Raw genomic sequence first — 18,670 nt, 5'->3', positions numbered from 1 at the left:
TCAATTTTACATTATACTCTTTGTGCTCTAGCTCTTTATCCTGGTCATATGTGACATCAGAATTGTCATCTTTACTCTTGTCTACATTGGCGATTTTGTCTACATCGGCATGTTTGTCTACATTAGCATGTTTTACTGTACACACAGGTTTTGGAATGCCACTGTCACTTCTTTCAACATACTCTTTGAGCATATTTATGTGGCATAACTGCCTGCTCTTGCGTCTACCAGGAGTCTTGATAATATAATCTACTTCACCCACTTTTGACTCTACATCACATGGGCCATGATATCTGGCTTGCAATGGGTGTCCTGGAATTGGAAACAGTACTAGAACTTTGTCACCTGCTTTGAACACTCTTTCTCTGGCATGTTGATCATACCATTGTTTCATTTTGGCCTGACCCTGTTTCAAGTTTTCTTTGGCGATATCAGTTGCTCTGTTAAGCCTATGCTTAAAATTGGAGACATAATCCAATAAATTGATATCTGATTTCTCATTGAGCCACTTTTCTTTCAACAACTTTAAGGGCCCGCGCACTGTGTGTCCAAACACTAACTCAAAAGGACTAAATCCTAAGGTTTCCTGAACAGCTTCCCTAGCAGCAAACAACAACAAGTGTACTCCCTCATCCCAGTCCCTCTGAAATTCCAAACAGTATGTCCTAATCATGTTTTTTAATGTTTGGTGGAACCTTTCTAGTGCACCTTGTGATTCTGGATGGTAAGCACTTGAGGTATACTGTTCTATACCTAATTGATACATGACCTGCTGAAACACTCCAGAGGTAAAGTTTGATCCTTGGTCTGACTGTATGGACTTGGGGAGCCCCACAAATGTGAAGAACTTGGTTAAAGCTTTCACTATTGTCACTGCTTTAATATTTCTCAAGGGTATGGCTTCCGGAAAGCGTGTTGACGCGCACATAATTGTCAGAAGGTACTGATTACCTGACTTAGTCTTTGGTAGGGGGCCTACACAATCAATAATAACCCTACTAAATGGCGGCCCTGATTTGGTAAAACGATCTAACTTGAAATTTGGACATTTTGAGATAAATCCATACCATGGGTAGTGTGAGGACGCTCTTTCCATTGGTGACTTCCTCAAATCACCACCATGCCAACAAATAATGAGTTTTTTATATTTTCTAAGACATTAGATCTGTTTAATAATTAATTTTATTAAATAAGAAAAACGGCAAGTGTTCAAACTTTATGGCTCTTTTTCTCGAAACAGTGATTTTAATTTCAAGTTAGATCATTTTACCAAATCAGGGCCGATGGTTCATCAAAGGCTGGAATTGGCTTTAATGGAGCAGGAGGTATTTTCTGATTTGGCTTCCCTACTACTTGGCATATGTGACATGTTTTGCAATATTCAGAAACATCTTTTCTGAGAGTGGGCCACCAGAAATGTCTCAGAATTCTTTCATGAGTTTTCTTAACACCCAAATGCCCTGCCATGGGACTATCATGTGCTATGTTAATAACTTCAGTGTGGTAGACTTTTGGTACCACAATTTGGTGCACTACCTTCCACTCTTCATCGGCAGGTACATCAGGGGGGCGCCACTTTCTCATTAGCACATCATCTTGTTTGTAAAAACAGACAGAGTTTTGTTCTGCTTCTTCTAGGGTCAATGCCCTTTGATTGATCTCTTTGAGTTCTGGGTCATTTTGTTGCTCCAGAATCAGCTTGTCATGACTTAATGGGTCTTTCATGGTTTCCCCAATTTGTTCATGCTCAGAGGCTGTGTCATTTTTAGGGGTATTTTTATCCCCAGGAGAAGGAAGTTTATCTTCTTTCTCATTCAACTTTGACACAAATGTGTCTTCCAAATTGTAGCCTAAGTCATCAATTTGGTTGTCCTCAATTGTTTCTAATGAGGCTTTCTTACTCATTGCCCGTGTCACTGCACATGCAGGAAATATCTCCTTTTCTTCACTACTATCATCCTGTAAACAGGGCTTATCTGTGACTATTGGGTCAGGAAAAACCTTCCCCCCTGCCAAATCATTTCCTAGCAACATGGACACTACCTTGACTGGTAATTCATGTCTAACTCCTATGGTTACAGGACCAGAAACCAAGTCAGATGTCAAGTTAACTTTGTGGAGAGGTACATTAAGTATTTCCATCCCTATACCCTGGATCAAAGCATCACCAACTGAACTGTCCTCATTAAAGGGCAAAGTTCCTTCCAGAATCATAGACCGGGCACAACACGTATCTCGCACAATCTTAATGGGCTTTGGACTACCATTCTCACCAAGTGATACTACACCCTCTAACACAAATGGTTCAAATTCTTCACACACCTTGTCTGTCTCACCTCCCTTTTGTGGGAATTCTTGTTTCTTGATTTGACTGACTTTTTCTTTGACTCAAGTGACACTGCACATCCCACAGTATTACTAGCAGTTTGCTGCTGTTTTTGTGCGTCTTGTCTGCCTTTCAAGAAATAACACTGGGTCATCGTATGCCCTGGTCTCTTGCAATGAGTACAAGTTACTTTGGATTTAAATTCAGTCCCAAATTTTGCTTTGTTACCTGAACTCCCTGGGGTCCCTCTACCACCAGCACTATGCTGTGAATTAGACTGAGATCTCCCTTCTTGTGTACCACCCTGATTTGTTCTAGGTTGATTATGGCTGAACCTGTTTGAATAACTTCTGTTATGACCAAATCTACTCCCATTCAATTTGTGAGTTAAGCCATAGTCGTCCGCCATTGTCGCCGCCTCATTTAGCGTCTTAATTTTGCTAGCGCTTTCATCCAAATGGGTTTTAATATCAACGTGGACACATTTCTTGAACTCTTCTATAAGAACCAATTGCTTAAGTTGGCCGAAATCATCTTTGACTTCTTTTGAACCAAGCCACCTGTCAAACATTTGTTCTTTTACTCTAGCAAATTCTACATGGGTTTGATCTGCTTGCTTTCTTGAATCTCTGAACTTTTGTCTGTATGCTTCAGGCACCAGTTCATAGGCCTTAAGGACTGCCTGTTTGACTTCTTCATAATTATTACACTTCTCTATTGGTAGAGCTGAGTAAGTTTCCCTGGCCTCCCCACAAAACTACTTTGTAACAGTAGGGTCCAATGCTCTGGAGGCCATTTCAAATTTGTAGCTACCTTTTCAAAATGTTGAAAGTACTCGTCAACTTCTTTTTTCTTTGAATTTAGGCACAAGCTTCACATACTTTGTAACATCAAACCCCGACTTTGAGGAGAAACTTGATGAGTATTTGTCACCTAGCTTTGCCAACTTCTCTTGTTCAAACTTGTACTTTTCCTCAATTTCTTTTTCTTTCAAATGTGCTTCCAAATTGAGCTTTGCTTGCCTGTCCTTTTCTTCCATTTCTAACTTTTGTTTTTCAAGTTCCAATTTTGCTATCTTTTCCTTTTCTTCTGTTTCAAATTTTTGGTGCTCAAGCGCCATCTTTTCTTGGCGTGCTTTGTCTTCCATTGCTAGTTTTTGTTTTTCAATGTCTAGCCGTTCTTGTTTTTTCTTTATTTTCATTCTCTAACTTGATAATTTCCAGTTTTTCTTTTTGGTCCATTTCTATTTCCATTTTCTTTTGGTCCATTTCCATTTCCATTTTCTTCATTTCTAATTGAATTTCCAACTCTTTCAATTTAAATGCTGAGTCCCCACCAATTTCAGTTTCTACTGCAAGTTTCTCTTCCAAATAGGATTCATCAAAAATGTCCTCCCCAACCAAAACATCAATCAAGGCATTTTTGATTATTTGCTTTCTTGTAGCTTGCTTAACTTTCAAGTCATAATGTTTGGCAAATGCTAATAAATCAGGCTTCTTCAACTTATCAAATTTCTCCCAATCTATAGTTTCAAGAAACTCTTCTGCTTTGAATTCTGCCATACTGTACTTTCACTTTTAAGACTCAGTATAATAATGTCAACTTTTTTACAGTGTATTTCCCGGACGAGCCCCCAATTTTGTTACGAGTCGTACTTGACTCAAGGCCAAAATCACCTTTTTCCCGAACTCACACGAATGCACAACACAAATACACTGTTTGTTTAAGCTAACAAAATCTAAGTCTTTAATTGAAAACAGAGTATGATTGGTACATATAATAACAATATCGCATATACAATAAAATCACACAATGACAGTTTTACTATATCAGTACTTAACCAGCTGTCTTCTTGTTGGTGATCCTAGAGTTCTTGCAATGTTCTGGACGACTGATGTAATATATCCTTATTCACTTGTCCTGCGAAAATCAGCAATGTCCATAGTACACTTGCATTTATAAATCCTTGCGTATAAAATCCTCATACGAAAATGATGATGCTTCCTCCAATCTCCTTTGCGCTGCTATCTCCACAAACATATCTCCTTGCGCTGCTTTCTCCAAAAATGGTGTTTCTTTCACCAATCACTCTTTTCCAGGGAACAGGTTTCTTTAACACAGCTCCGCTGTTTTTTGACAGATGCGTGGCCTTCACAAACCCAGCAAACTCCAGCAATTTGACAGAAGAACTTTTAATCCTTTGATGAGGAAGAGCACTTTTGTGTGCTCGCTGTCTTCTTCGTTGCTGTATTAAAATTAGCTCAATTATTGGCTATATAAACTGGTTAAAATGTACTTCTTTTTTGAAGCACGAAGACCATCACACACATGTGGAGTTTCTCAATCTCCCACGGCATTCTGTAAAGTCCCAACAAAACCTCCAGCTTTTTATATCAGTACTCATGCAAAAACCCATCATCTATTAATAAACCATTACTTCAATCACATTTTCACAACATTGCTGCAATCTTGGGATTTCCCAAGATTAATTATACACATTCACCTTTCACATTACATCACTTCCTGGGGTTTTTTTCTGACTATGGTGCAATATACTGAACTGGGGATTTCCAAGTTCCAAACATAGATCTGACTTTGTTTACAATAATTTGGGGGAATTCCAATTGCAAGTACAAGGGGTTTCCCATCTCATGACATACTTTCAGCTTGTAAACAAAGTTAAATAATTAAATTAAATCAAATTACTCAGGGCACATCACATATGTCACATATTTGCGACATAGTGGCGTATGTCACTGATACGCCACTATGTCGCCCAAAACAAGGGGAATGTTGTACACAATAATTCCATTGAGTGAGATACGCCAAACCTAATTAGTGATAATACTTTATTAATTAATGACATGCATGTCTTGAAAGTTTGTCAGAATGTAGAGCTTTATACATAGATTATGAAACTGATCTTAACTCATTTTGTCAAAAATGGCTGATACGCCACTATGTCTTGGGGGCGACGAATTGTTATACCTTTACGGTTAAGCTCGGTTGGGTTATTCAGGGATATGAGACATGGGACCGCTTTAAGGTGATAGAGGCACAGGTGTGTAGTTCGATTCCAAAATCACTAGCTACCATTCATACCTATCACCTGTTTTTATCTGTATTATCATTCGAATTGGCCCGTGGTACCTTATACTATGTCAAAATTGTATATCAATGAATATGATGAGGTTGACTCTGCTATAAGTGACATTGTATTGTATACCCTCTGTTGCTTTAGACTTGACCAAGTCTTTTGACATGGTTAGAACAGTAAAATTAATTTTCAGTGAACATTCATGTAAGCTGTATAGGCCTATGCCTAAATTACTAAGTTATAAGGGGTGTGCGACATATTATCATTATCATTATCAAGATATCATAGGCCTATTATTTTGTATTTAACATAGGCCCTACATTACAGTTAACATGGTACTTTATGAAGTAGTGTCAATGAATCAACATAAATTCGAAATTAAATTCATGTAGGCCTATATACCAAACTTATTAACTTCAAAATCTTTCAAACAAGATATTAAAGGTATAACTTACGAGGACACTATTATTTGTGCCACACTCTACATGCATGTAATCTAAGACCAATAGTAGGATATTGAGTTTGGATCTATGATTTGGTCAGTTTCCGAAAACTTGTGAGTACATAATTTTTGGTCCTACATGTATGTAATCTAACAGTATGGAAAGTGGTGCCAGGTGCAATGCTAGCCATTTACATGTAAACATTAAAGAAACCACCATGAGTTAATATCAGCACATTTATATTTATTGCAAGCTGGATTTGAGCAGGGATATGAAAACAACCTATACAAAATACACAGTGCTCTTTCCCATTGACGCGTGACCTCTACAAATAGCCTACGTTAAAAGTATGGGGATATGCCTAGTTAACGTCGCTGTGTGAAAAATAACCGGCCAATATTAAAAGTACTCTAAAGTTCTAGAAAATATAGTTTTGTAACATATCCTAAATTTTTAGCTAATTTAGATGTTTGTAAATACTCGTACTTTGGTGTTTTAGTTAATGTTATAGGTAATAGTACATTGCCTAGTTAACGTCGCTGTGTGAAAAATAACCGGACAATATTAAAAGTACTCTTCTAAAATTCTAGACAATATAGTTTTGTAACATGTCCTAAATTTTTAGCAAATTTAGATGTTTGGAAATACTCGTACTTTTGTGTTTTAGGAAGGATATGTAAACGACAGATAACACCAAAAAATATGAAGAAATTATTTCCAACCCGTGTTAAGTCTGCAAACCACCATGTGTCTCATTTTCAAGAACGCTGGTTAAGCACGCATTGTCTCATTTCGTAAACAAAGACCACACACAATTGTTCTCTAGCGCTCGCTTTATAATCGTTCACCCAACTGAAAGTATAATCCCAGCCCATTGCTCCATTGTACGTTTAAAGCAGACACATATGTTGTGTGTATTTAACCAGAGAAGATATGATTTAATCAGTTGAGCTGTTTTCAATGAGTGTTATCTTGGTTTAATAGCTTTTAATGGAGTTTAAGTCCTGCAAAGGTCGAATTGAATTCTACTGTAGACATGACTGCATCATGTGTAGCTTGTAAAAGATACTGTTTATCGCAAAAAAAACATTAAAATGATACTTTAAGGTATTGTTTTGTTAATTTTTGTATGGCACCTCATACATACACATGTGCTGAGGTCAAAAAGGTATCAATTTTGTTTTTGACCCCTGACTCACCTGTCATTCAAAACAACCCCTTAAAACCAATCTAAACTCTGCAAATAGCATGAATAGCACATCTTATAAGTATTGTAAAATGTTACCCACATGGCTTGCTGCTCGGAGTCGGAGACAAAAGTACAATAAATGATTTTTATTTCTTTATTTATCTTTTTTTATCGTCTTTTGTGTAACACAATTACCCCAAAATTGTTTTCCATATCAGCTCAAATTTAACCAAATATGTGCCTAAATTAGCATTAAAATGAATTGCAAAGCATATAAAGAAACGGCCCAAGTCACTTTGACCTGTTTTGAGGAAAACAAAATCATATAATTCTTTTTGTTTCCTTTGATAAGTGTTTGGTTTTCATGCTTTTGGGACGGACACGTTTAATATGCAAATACCCATGTCAAACAGTATTATTTTTCATGATCACCTGGGCGTTTTTAAAGATGATACGCCTGGGTCATTTCTGGAATCAAATGTATTTTAGGGTGTGGCGAAAAACACATTTTTTCTCTGATCGACTTGGAACTTGGAATTTTGCCGGGGTACATACAGGGTGTCCCCCAAAAAAAGAGGCCCCTCATTGCGCCCTCTTTTTCTCCTATTTCTTAAAAGTTGATAAAAGATATTTTGGTATGTAAAGAAACCTTTAATCGTTAGCTTTAATAAACCAAAACAATTATTTCAATCGGCTCACAACTTTTGAAGATATGCCCTTTTGAATAAATGTACCCGTTTTTCACTCTGTCCACGGATATCAAACATAGTGGTTGGGATGGCTCATGCTGTGGAGTGGCCTGCACGATCACCAGACCTCACACCACTTGATTTTTTCCTTTGTGGCAAAATCCAAGATCTTCGCAAACGTATTACTGAATGCATTCGCAAGTATCCGGCGCACAAGGATGGTACGCAACGCAATTGATGCAATGAGGACCAGGGCTGAAACCTGTATTCGCCAAGGAGGCAACCAGGTAGAGGTCAGAGTAGCATAGTAAACTCACTTCAGAAAAACCAACTACAAACCAAACAGCCTTTTAGGGCTACCTTTTATCCTAAAATGAGAAATGTTGTAAATAAAGAAAGCAAAAAACAACAAAGTATGAAAGTAAGAAACATAATAAAACAAAAAGGCATAAATAACCAAGAAAAAATAAGTAATTGCAAGTAAAGCAAAATAAGTCCCATTCGGTATCCATTTTACCCACAAGTTAATGACACTATTAACAAAATCCATTCCCAACCCACCGGTAAATCCCATTCCATTATAAAGTTATTTTATAAAGTTATCATTGAGGAATGTTTGATATTCATGCATGGTATGTGTACTCCTTTTCAACCTTTGAAGTAGCGAAACCTTTTCCGTGGACAGAGTGAAAAACGGGTACATTTCTTTAAAAGAGCATATCTTCAAAAGTTGTGAGCCGATTGATATATTTGTTTTGGTTTATTATAGCTAACGACTTAAGGTTTCTTTACATAGCAAAATATATTTGATCTACTTTTCAGAAATAGGAGAAAAAGAGGGCGCAATGAGGGGCCTCTTTTTTTTTTGGGACACCCTGTACTAGTATCAGTAAGATCGAAGCATGTTTCTCCAGACAGTAAGAGTTTCACAAAATCCCTATATTTTTGCTATTTCATACTGCATATCTCTCTATATAAATTAGAAATCAGTAGAAACAACCTGGGACAAAGTAAGCATTCAGATGACATCATAGCCAATATTAAACACATTGGGTAGTTTGTTTGGACCCTCTAGAACATCACCCAATAGCAAGGAGTCTGCAAATGGTTACCATTATTTTAGCTAAAAACATGTATTTTGGTATTTTTGCATAGATACGAACCGCATCATTACCAAAAATAAATGATATGTGGTTTTTGGTTAGCCATGTTTTGACCAGAGGTCAAAAGGCCACACGACCTCTAAAATTATTGCAAATCAGATGTCACATGACCTTTTAACCTCTGGTCAAATCATATATCATGTATTGTTTGTACTTTTGCAGTTCATATCTATGCAACAAGACAAACATTGTGAAATTTGACTGGGTAGAACTGGGGAAATTATCCAGAATGCTACCCCTTTCCTCTTAATTTAGCAACTAAAATATCATCAATATTTAGCCATTATACATGTCTTTAGCAAAAAAGAATGGCAACCAATTGCAGACTCCTTGCTATTGGGTGATGTTCTAGAGGTTCTAAAGAAACTACCCAAAGTGTTTAACATTGGCTATGATGTAATCTGAATGTATACTTTTCCCAGTGTGTTTCTACTGATTTCTTCATAGATATACAGTTAGAAATTTTGAATTTTGAATGTTTTTAAAACGTTCTATATAACCCGACATTTAAACCTTTCTGTAAAAAGTATGATGTGTTTGCTGGGAGTCTTACCATCTTGGATGTTTCGTTACCTAGCAAAATAAGTCATGGTTAATCGGCCTAATGCTTCAATTGTTATGTTGGGTATATATATTTGGTCGATGAGCACGTTTACATTACTTTAATTTTAGGTTTAATTACCCGTACAAACAGACAGGAATCAAATAAATCATGTATGTTTTTTGGTTCCGACACTTATGTTTTGCTTATTTTTACCACTCGCGCGCACAGGTTACGATTGGTACCGGACACTGCTGGATACCAATAAGTATGAATTCGTCCTACCGCAGATCCCCGAAGGAACAAAGACCATCATATTCCGGGTAAAAGCGGAACGTGACGTTAACATCGCACTGTCATCGGAAAAACAGGAGAATGACAAAACATTTGAAATACGTAGGTATTCAGATGGCGAAGAATACAACTATAAAGTCGTGCTCTTAATGTATGCTCGCATTAAGTTATACACATTTATAAATAGTTAATGCTAACACTTACGATAATTATTCTCTCAAATTACGAAATGTGCTTCACATTTTTGTTCGTATTTGAGAGACCCCACTTGTAATGCATGTGTGTATGCGTTGCTGCGTTCAAATAGTTCGCAACGCATATATACACATCATTTATCAGTATGACATTTTCGTTATTGGTGCTGCCCTATCTAAGTTTGCACTGATGTGCCATCTCAGTTTTGGTGCGCCGATTTGGATCATGTGCTAATGAATTTTTATTTATTCTGGATAAATAATGGAGTATTAATTACAATTTCAAGCATAGGAGTTGAGTAAGAAGTACAAAAAGCTGTGTAATTATTATTATGACAAACATGCAACTATTTAAGCTACACACGGTTGTTTGATGTGATCATTTATTAGTTATTCAAACAAAATATCATGTACTATGCCTAATTTTAGGCTTAAACAGCTAAAAGCGGTATCATGCTAATGAATACGGGTGCTTTTGAGTCAATTTCAACTGTAATGTCCTGTTATTTACAACACTATTCACTTTTTTAAGCATTTTTAAAGCTTTTTCGGATATAAAATCTATTTATTTATGACAAGATTGGTGGCGCCATTTAGTAACTGGAAATTGCTCTTTAAAGCTTTTAATACAAATAATTCCTATCATTTTTTGATGAAATATGTTTATAAAATTTTTTTGTTACTTGTTTCATCTATTTCATCTGTTTTAATGGCAGTATTGATTACCTACCCCTTGCAAATTACGAAATATGATTTAGGATAAATAGCGCCACCTATATTTTCCATTTGCTTAATAATGAAGCCAATTCTATATACATCAAACAACCGTGTACAGGAGCCTTGTATTTTTCTTGGGTTCCTTGTACTAGCGTTCAAATACAAGTACTGCTAATAATTTGTTTGACAATCTTATAGATTTGGCCCGCGGTCAAAGCAAGATCGTGTATGGCGAAAAGAAGTGGAACTGCGGTCAAATTTGGAAAGAGCGAACGATCATATGCCAACAGGATCCCGAACATGAAAAGGACATCCTTAGTAAAGACGAATTTCGAGAATTTTACATTACCGGAAACTTTGGGAAAGACCCGACGAAAAAGAAAGGCTATTTACGTGTGGGACGTGTGGGATACGCACCATTTCTCGACTCGCTTCCCCAGGATGACGACGTGCCATACAAGTATGATGGTTGGTGTGACCAGACTCATTCTTGTTGTGGTGACAAGAGGTTACAAGATATGTGTTGCGTCCCCAAAGTTCTGCGCAGATCCCCCCTGGATCCAAAGGAGATTGACTACGAAGGAATAAAACATGTAGGATTCTCTACTGGTGTCGGAATCGTAGGAGCCTGGGAATTCAGTAGTTTTGGTGAGATATACAAATACTAACTGTCTGTTATTGTAATAGTTGAGATACAATCCCGAGGCAAAATGTGGACTGTTGCACCGATTGTTGCCGATGGGAGAATACATATTTCACAATAGTGATCATAATTCTACCAATAAAATAGTATTTTATACTCTCTTAGATAGAGTGGATATACCCATAGATGAATGATGCTGTATGTCAAATTGGTCCTTTTGGTGTAAGAGTTTTGAATTTTATAGACCTGAACTTTGGCCGTGAGCTTTTTGTTTTTGGTTTACCTTTTTAGCTTTTCAAACTAGTTACAACCAGAAGAAATAATCGATATTTCTATTGCGCTGCCTAATTTTAACACCAGTATATGTTTTAAAGATATATCAAAACTTTATGGTTTTATCTGAGAGCTTGCGATTTCCAAACGTACGTTTCAAACGCCCATGCATCTATTCAAAATCCCGTCACATGAGAGTTATTGTGAATAGATGCGAACACGCGAGATTAAGTTTATTTATACCATTTTGCATGCAGGATATGATGATGCAAAGATTGAACAAGCTGCTACAAATGTCACCAGTGGAAATGGCAAAAACAAAGAAGGTAAATTGTTTACAAATACTCTTATGCTGGTATATTATTGGGCCATTTATTATTGGCAATTAATGTGATCTTGGCGCATTCCTCTTTGAGGATAGTCACTTTGGGTTGGCAAAGTAAAATGGCAAGTTAAATGAATTATGGAAAGGATATCTAAATCCTGTCAGGGTTGCTTTTCCTGATATACCATCATAGTCTCCTCAACCACCAGTTTGAGTCTGCTCTCAACACATACCGGCTGCCAATTGCAACGTATAACGCCATAAAAATGTGACTGAAACAGCACGGTCTGGGAATTTTTAATTCGATACTAAAAATAGCTCGACAGAGGGCCCTATGGTATATTACTCAATGTGACTATGGTCTCGGCTGATTAATATTAAGTAACCGATTAAGGGGGTACTACACCCATTGCATTTTTTTTTTGCGTTTTTTTTTCTTTTTCTTCTTTTTGTTTTTTGGCATTTTGTGAAGAAATGAGACAAAAATTGGACAATGTGCTATGCAAAATGAAGGGGCAAATCTTCTCGTTCTATTGGTGACATCGGTATCAATGTAGCTTGCATCCTTTTAAAGGTAGAAGCCAAAAAGTAGTACATCGGTGATACCACTAATAGAACAAGAAGATTTGCCTCTTCATTTTGCATACCACATTGTCCATTTTTTTTTCTCATTTCTTCATAAAATACAAAATGCCAAAAAAAAACCGCAAACAAAAAAATGCAATGGGTGTAGTACCCACTTAACGCATTGAAAGTCTTCACGTGAAATATGAAGGCTAGGATGTGATTATTGGTTTGCGTTTACGTAACGAATTTTCGTCATCACTATTGAATCTTTACTATAACAGTGTTAAAACAATGCGACTGTATAGTGAACTGCTTAACTGACAGAAAACCATTCCTGATGTATCTGAATGGTTTGATGCTCATTAATTTTAGTTAAGCAATTTTCATTATTTTAATCTTTTTAATAGATCGGGATAGGGCATCAAGCGGAAAGTACCAATTCCTTCCAAAGATACCAAAGGATAGGAACGTTATCACTTTCCGGGTTGACTCTATGAGTAGTCCTGATGTAAGAATTGCATTAGTGAAAGAGATCAACAGTAGAGAAGAGAAAGCAAAATTGGAAAAGATCATTAGTGGACAACAGAAACCAGAATATGAAATAGGTAGATAAAAACATGCGTTAAAGTAACTGTAATTAAACTTGAAAATAGCAAATTGTAATATCATCTTTATTCTATCAAAACAGTAATCAGATTATTTCGAGGATCATTCAATTATTTCTACCTCCGCTCTTATAACTTTGGTTCTGAAAATGGAAGCGCATTTTTTTTTTGACGCCTCATTTTGTTTTAATGGTCCCAATATATTGATGTCGCAGCGTACATTTAAATGAAAGTAACTCAAGTTTTGAAAGTTGCAGCAAAATTCTATATCGATATCCGCAGAAGAAACTAATGTTTTTATAAGTGAAGTGCTTTCTTTCGCCTGCAAAATTAACACATCATAAAATATGACATTCTGTTACTATTCCACATTACAAAAAAGGCCCGGGAAAAGGGTAACAGTGAGAACTTAGAATGGATACCATACATTCATTCATCTCTTCTTCATTCTGTTGGATAATATTAACAGACTGATACTAAAATTATATTATACAGTACTAGAAGACGAATGGTACATTTTCGATGTACAGCATCCAACTAAGAAAGATCAGAAGGACCCATTGACCCACGACCGACGGACCCAGGAGCATTTTCGGCATTTTTACATACGTCTCGATAATGGTATCGAATTCGGTGAGGTCGGTAAAACGCCTTACTTGAACATGTTGAATGAAGAAAAGACAGCCTTGGGCATCAGCCATATTGGGTTTACCACTCACAACACGTCTGGCATTCAGTTCAGTTCATACGGTAATATGCAGTAATTACAATAATGCAGCTAAAGCCTTAATGTACGATTTCATTCAAATTTTAAATTTGTTATTCTATACTCAAAATGCTGAAATAATTCTGGCAATAATAATTGTAGGGAAGGGTTTCTGCCCATTTTGAGCGTCGAGCTGAAATAACAAGGTAAAGTGGAAGAAACCCTACTGTTTATTTTGGCCGTTTAACATGCAGTTCTATAGGAGGACATAAAGTCATAATTTTATGAATTATGACTTTATGTCGAACTTTACTATGTTTACTTACAAACATAAACAATTTGGCTGATTCCATGTAGGTGGAAGTTGGGACATGTGTAAGCAGTAATAAGCACTACAGATATGTCAAAAAATCAGCTTTGAAAAAACAAACCAATTTCATATTATAGGATCGTACATTATGGCTTTAAGACAATATCTATTACAACGTACTTTCGAATGGGATATAATGTAGTAGTCTATTACACCGTTACACGCACACCTCTACTTGCAATACAATGTTACCGTGGTAACCGTGGACAAGAAAGTACCCAAGCAACCATGTACCCGGACGCTTAATTTCTTTCTGCAACCATAATGGGCCGCAATATATAACTAACCGCATAGTCCGAGGGAAGTTCCATTATTGTTAGGGTTAGGATCTTAGGGTTAGGGTCTTGGGGTTAGGATCTTAGGGTTAGGGTTAGGATTAGGGGTTATGGTTTAGGGTTAGGGTTAGGGTTAGGATTAGGGTTAGGATTAGGGTAAGGGTAAGGGTAAGGGTAAGGGTTAAGGGTAGGAGATGATAATACGTTTTTATAGCACTAATATACTGGTAATAGTATATTGTGTGTATGCACTTTATTGCGTAATCAATAAGTATGATAAACAAACACCTTTCGGGCACAACGACCCATGATAGCACAGTTGTGTAGGCATTAGACTTTGAATACATAGAGTGTGGGTTCGAACCCCAGGTAAACCGTTGTAGAATTTTAATTCTAGTAAATTTCTTTAAGTAAGAGGAAATAATAATGGCAATACACTCGTGTTATATATGATCTCATACTTACATGTATGTTGGCCTACTATGTGTTATCGTATTGCGGCCCATTATGGTTGCAGAAAGAAATAACGCTACCCGGACGTGGTGAACCCCTAAGGACAGACTATATATAATCCAACATAGGACGCCTGTTGGACACACAAGACGATTTACATACCAATGGTAGACCTCCCCTTGGTTTTAAGAAATTTTCAGAAGTGGAATGGAACATTTAGTAGAGATGAAAACACAAACTGAGAGGGACGAAAGACGATCATGAAATATAGTAACTAGGCGGTTACCTGTATTTGGAGGTTCTCGGCTCGGTGCGATTACCTGGCTGATGGTGACTGTACCCACAAAGTTTCATGCCCATCCAACAGTTTTTAGTACCGTAATTTGACCCATGGTGACCCCAAAAATGACCAAAATTGGTTCTAAATGTTGACTGTACCCACCAAGTTTTATGCCCATACGACAGTTTTTAGAAATTTGAACTCAGATGAGGCCTTGTCATCAGTGCACCTAAGACAGAATATATGACTGCAAACTGTAACGCCCAACCAGCAATTGAAGTCTATGGTAGTACCATCAACCATGTCACAGACTTTAAGTACTTGGGTTCCAAGATGGGCTCTAGTGCTGGAGACCTAAAAAGAAGAAAAGCACTAGCCTGGGCAGCTATCTCTGCCAATCGAAACAAAAATCAAGCTGTTTGAGACAACTTGTATTACTGTCTTTCTGTACGGGTGTGAGTCATGGGTAATCACCAAGGACATGGAAAACAAAATCAATGCCTTTGCAACATCTTGCTACAGAGTCATGTTAAACATCAAGCGTGTGGATCGGATTCCAAATGAAACCATCTACAATCTGACCAACACCACTCCACTGGTTGCCAGAGTCAAGATTCATCAACTCAAATTTCTCGGCCATATACTGCGTCTTGAAGACGACGAGCCTGTGAAAGAATATGCCCTTTATATTCCACCACATGGGAAGAGGAAACCGGGACGGCCGCGCACACTGTACTTCCAGTATGTCCAGCACCTCCTGTGAGATACTGAAGGGATGTTGTAGTCAAACAAAATTGTTTCGCTTGCCCAAGATCGCAATAGTTGGAGAAAGCTTGTAGTCGCCTGCTCCGCAGCCGACTGATGATGATGATGATGATGATGACCCCTGGGTGACCCTGGATGACCCCAAAATGACCTTCCAAAAATTTGAATCTAAATGTTGACTGTACCCACCAAGTTTCATGCCCATATACGACAGTTTTTTAGTAATTTGACCTCAGATGACCCCTGGGTGACTCCGGATGCCCCCAAAATGCCCTACCAAAATTTGCTCTAAATGTTGACTGTACCTACCAAGTTTTGTGCCCATACGACAGTTTTTAGTAATTTGACCGCAGATGACCCCTGGGTGACCCTGGATGACCCCAAAATGACCTTTTAAAAATTGACTCTAAATGTTGAGTTTTGTTGACTGTACCCACCAAGTTTCATGCCCATATACGACAGTTTTTTTAGTAATTTGACCCCAGATGACCCCTGGGTGACTCCGGATGCCCCCAAAATGCCCTACCAAAATTGGCTCTAAATGTTGACTGTACCTACCAAGTTTTGTGCCCATACGACAGTTTTTAGTAATTTGACCGCAGCTGACCCCTGGGTGACCCTGGATGCCCCCAAAATGACCTTTTAAAATTTGACTCTAAATGTTGAGTTTTTGTTGACTGTACCCACCAAGTTTCATGCCCATATGACAGTTTTGAGTAATTTTTCCTCAGATGACCCCGGATGACCCCGAAATGCCCTTCCAAAAATTTGGCTCTAAATGTTGACTGTACCCACCAAGTTTCATGCCCATACGATCACGGTTTTTTTTTTTTTTTTTTTTGTAATATCACCTCAGGTGACCCCTGATGACATCTGATGACATTGACCCACTAACCAATCCAAACTTGTTCTGCCTGGGTTCAAGCTGCACCTACCCACCAAGTTTGAGTCTCTGAGAAATGAGGCGGACAGATGGACAAACAAACAAACAGACAAACAGACAGACAGATTCTTTTGAATTATAGTATGATTAAAATAAACAGAACGATTTTGTAATTAAAGTGCTGTACTCCGTTCTTAACACATACACAGAGTTCCTCGATGGTGAAGTCCTACCAGACCCAATCAGACAACTGTTCCTCTTTGCACTGTTGAACAAATACTATGACATGGCCCGCTACTTCTGGGAAGAGGGAGACGAGCATGTTGCAGCCGCTCTCATGGCGAGCAAACTGTACGAAAGTATTGCAAAGACTCAGAACAGTGAGGTGCAAGAAACTCTACACCAGCAAGCAAGGTACGCCACAAATAAAAACATAAAAAAACAAACATTATGATGACCTTTTCTCTGCTACTCTTTTTCCTTTTCTTTCTTCTCCTTCTTATTGCTCTTCTTCAGAATCGTAGAAAAAGGAGAGGTATTATGTATTCTGAGCTCAATTTAAAGCATCAATATCGTATTTTGTACTAAAGCTCATTATTATAATGTGCGTGTCCATGTTTTTTTGTTTTAATCAGGAAATTTGAAGACATGGCTTACGACATTTTGACGGAATGTGAAGATCAAAGCGAAGGAGAGGATACCTACCAGATGCTTCTCAACAAATCACCCAGATGGGGTTACCTTAATCACCTGCAGCTTGCAGAATTAGCAGGAAGTCTCAAGTTTCTCTCACACCCAGCAGTTCTTAGGCTCTTAGACAGAATATGGGAGGAAGGTATACCTGAAGACGAACAAGATGATGAGGTGATAACCTTATTAGAGTGGACGATTATAGGGTTAAGGGGGGCCTTTGGTGGCACTGAATGATTGTAAAATGTGTTTAAAACTAGTTTAAAGCAATAGTGTCGAATATGCTGAGGTGGACGGCATCATTTTATTCACAATTCGGATTTTTATGTGACTGTAATGAAGGGCCTACTCAAAGATCATGCAAAGATCAAGGCATTATGTGCTACATTACCAATCTCAGTGTCATTCATACGACCGAAATATTAGTTGAACTTGCTGTAATGTGTTGTCGAGTGAATTTGCGATCACACTGAGACCATCGACCTCATTAACGATTGAATGACTGATACACGAACTGACAATATAGGTGTTGGAATTAATGAACTGAAATACTCTGGGAAAATAAAGGCATTATCTCTAGTAAAATCTCGGGATCCCAATATTCCATTCATTCTATTGCAATAATTAGCATGACTCTACACGAATGGTCATAGTGCATTGAGCCGATCGATATTACTAACGACTGACTGGTACACGCATTCACGATAAATATCGTCGAAATCTCAAAGTCGTCTTGTTTTCAATTTCTCTTCCAGGAAGGGTATGCTGTAGTAAAATTCCTGAAGGAGGAAAATGTTGACGTGGTTTCAACCTCATGGCTAACAGAGGATTGCAAAGCATGTTGGTGGCCACCATTCAGTGACCCAAAGGCAGCCACAAGAGCGGTCAAACACCATCTTCCTCATGACATTAAAACCTGGTCAACCCACAGCGTCCAAGTACTTCGGAGGGAAGGTGAGTAATATTGTGATCATATTGTGCATTATCAGTGCGTTAACTTCAGCCAAAAAAATAGATCCGAAGGACAGGCTGCTCCTAAAAGTAACGTGCCCGGTCTGAAAGTAACTTGTCCATATATTTTATGTGTAACTTTGGTTTTGATCTCACGGTGCTAGGGCACTATCCTAGTTTATATTTGCTGTTGAATGTTTTGAGTCAGAAAGATAGGACTACTCTGATTGG

General features: G+C 37.7%; 1 protein-coding gene across 1 annotated transcript; it reads left to right on the top strand.

The window, feature by feature from the left end:
• Nucleotides 1–12,876: 12,876 nt before the first annotated feature.
• Nucleotides 12,877–18,450, top strand: LOC140143723 (transient receptor potential cation channel subfamily M member 8-like). The gene is made up of 5 exons (XM_072165539.1): nt 12,877–13,066; nt 13,562–13,816; nt 17,008–17,212; nt 17,434–17,662; nt 18,244–18,450. The coding sequence occupies exons 1-5, from the start codon at nt 12,955–12,957 to the stop codon at nt 18,448–18,450; spliced, it is 1,008 nt and encodes a 335-aa protein (XP_072021640.1). The 5' UTR covers nt 12,877–12,954.
• The last annotated feature ends 220 nt before the right edge of the window (nt 18,451–18,670 follow it).

This window comes from Amphiura filiformis, chromosome 2 (assembly GCF_039555335.1).
Source record: "Amphiura filiformis chromosome 2, Afil_fr2py, whole genome shotgun sequence".
NCBI lineage: Eukaryota > Metazoa > Echinodermata > Ophiuroidea > Amphilepidida > Amphiuridae > Amphiura > Amphiura filiformis.
The sequence above is the reverse complement of the archived record's forward strand: the minus strand, read 5'-3'. Positions and strand labels throughout refer to the sequence as shown.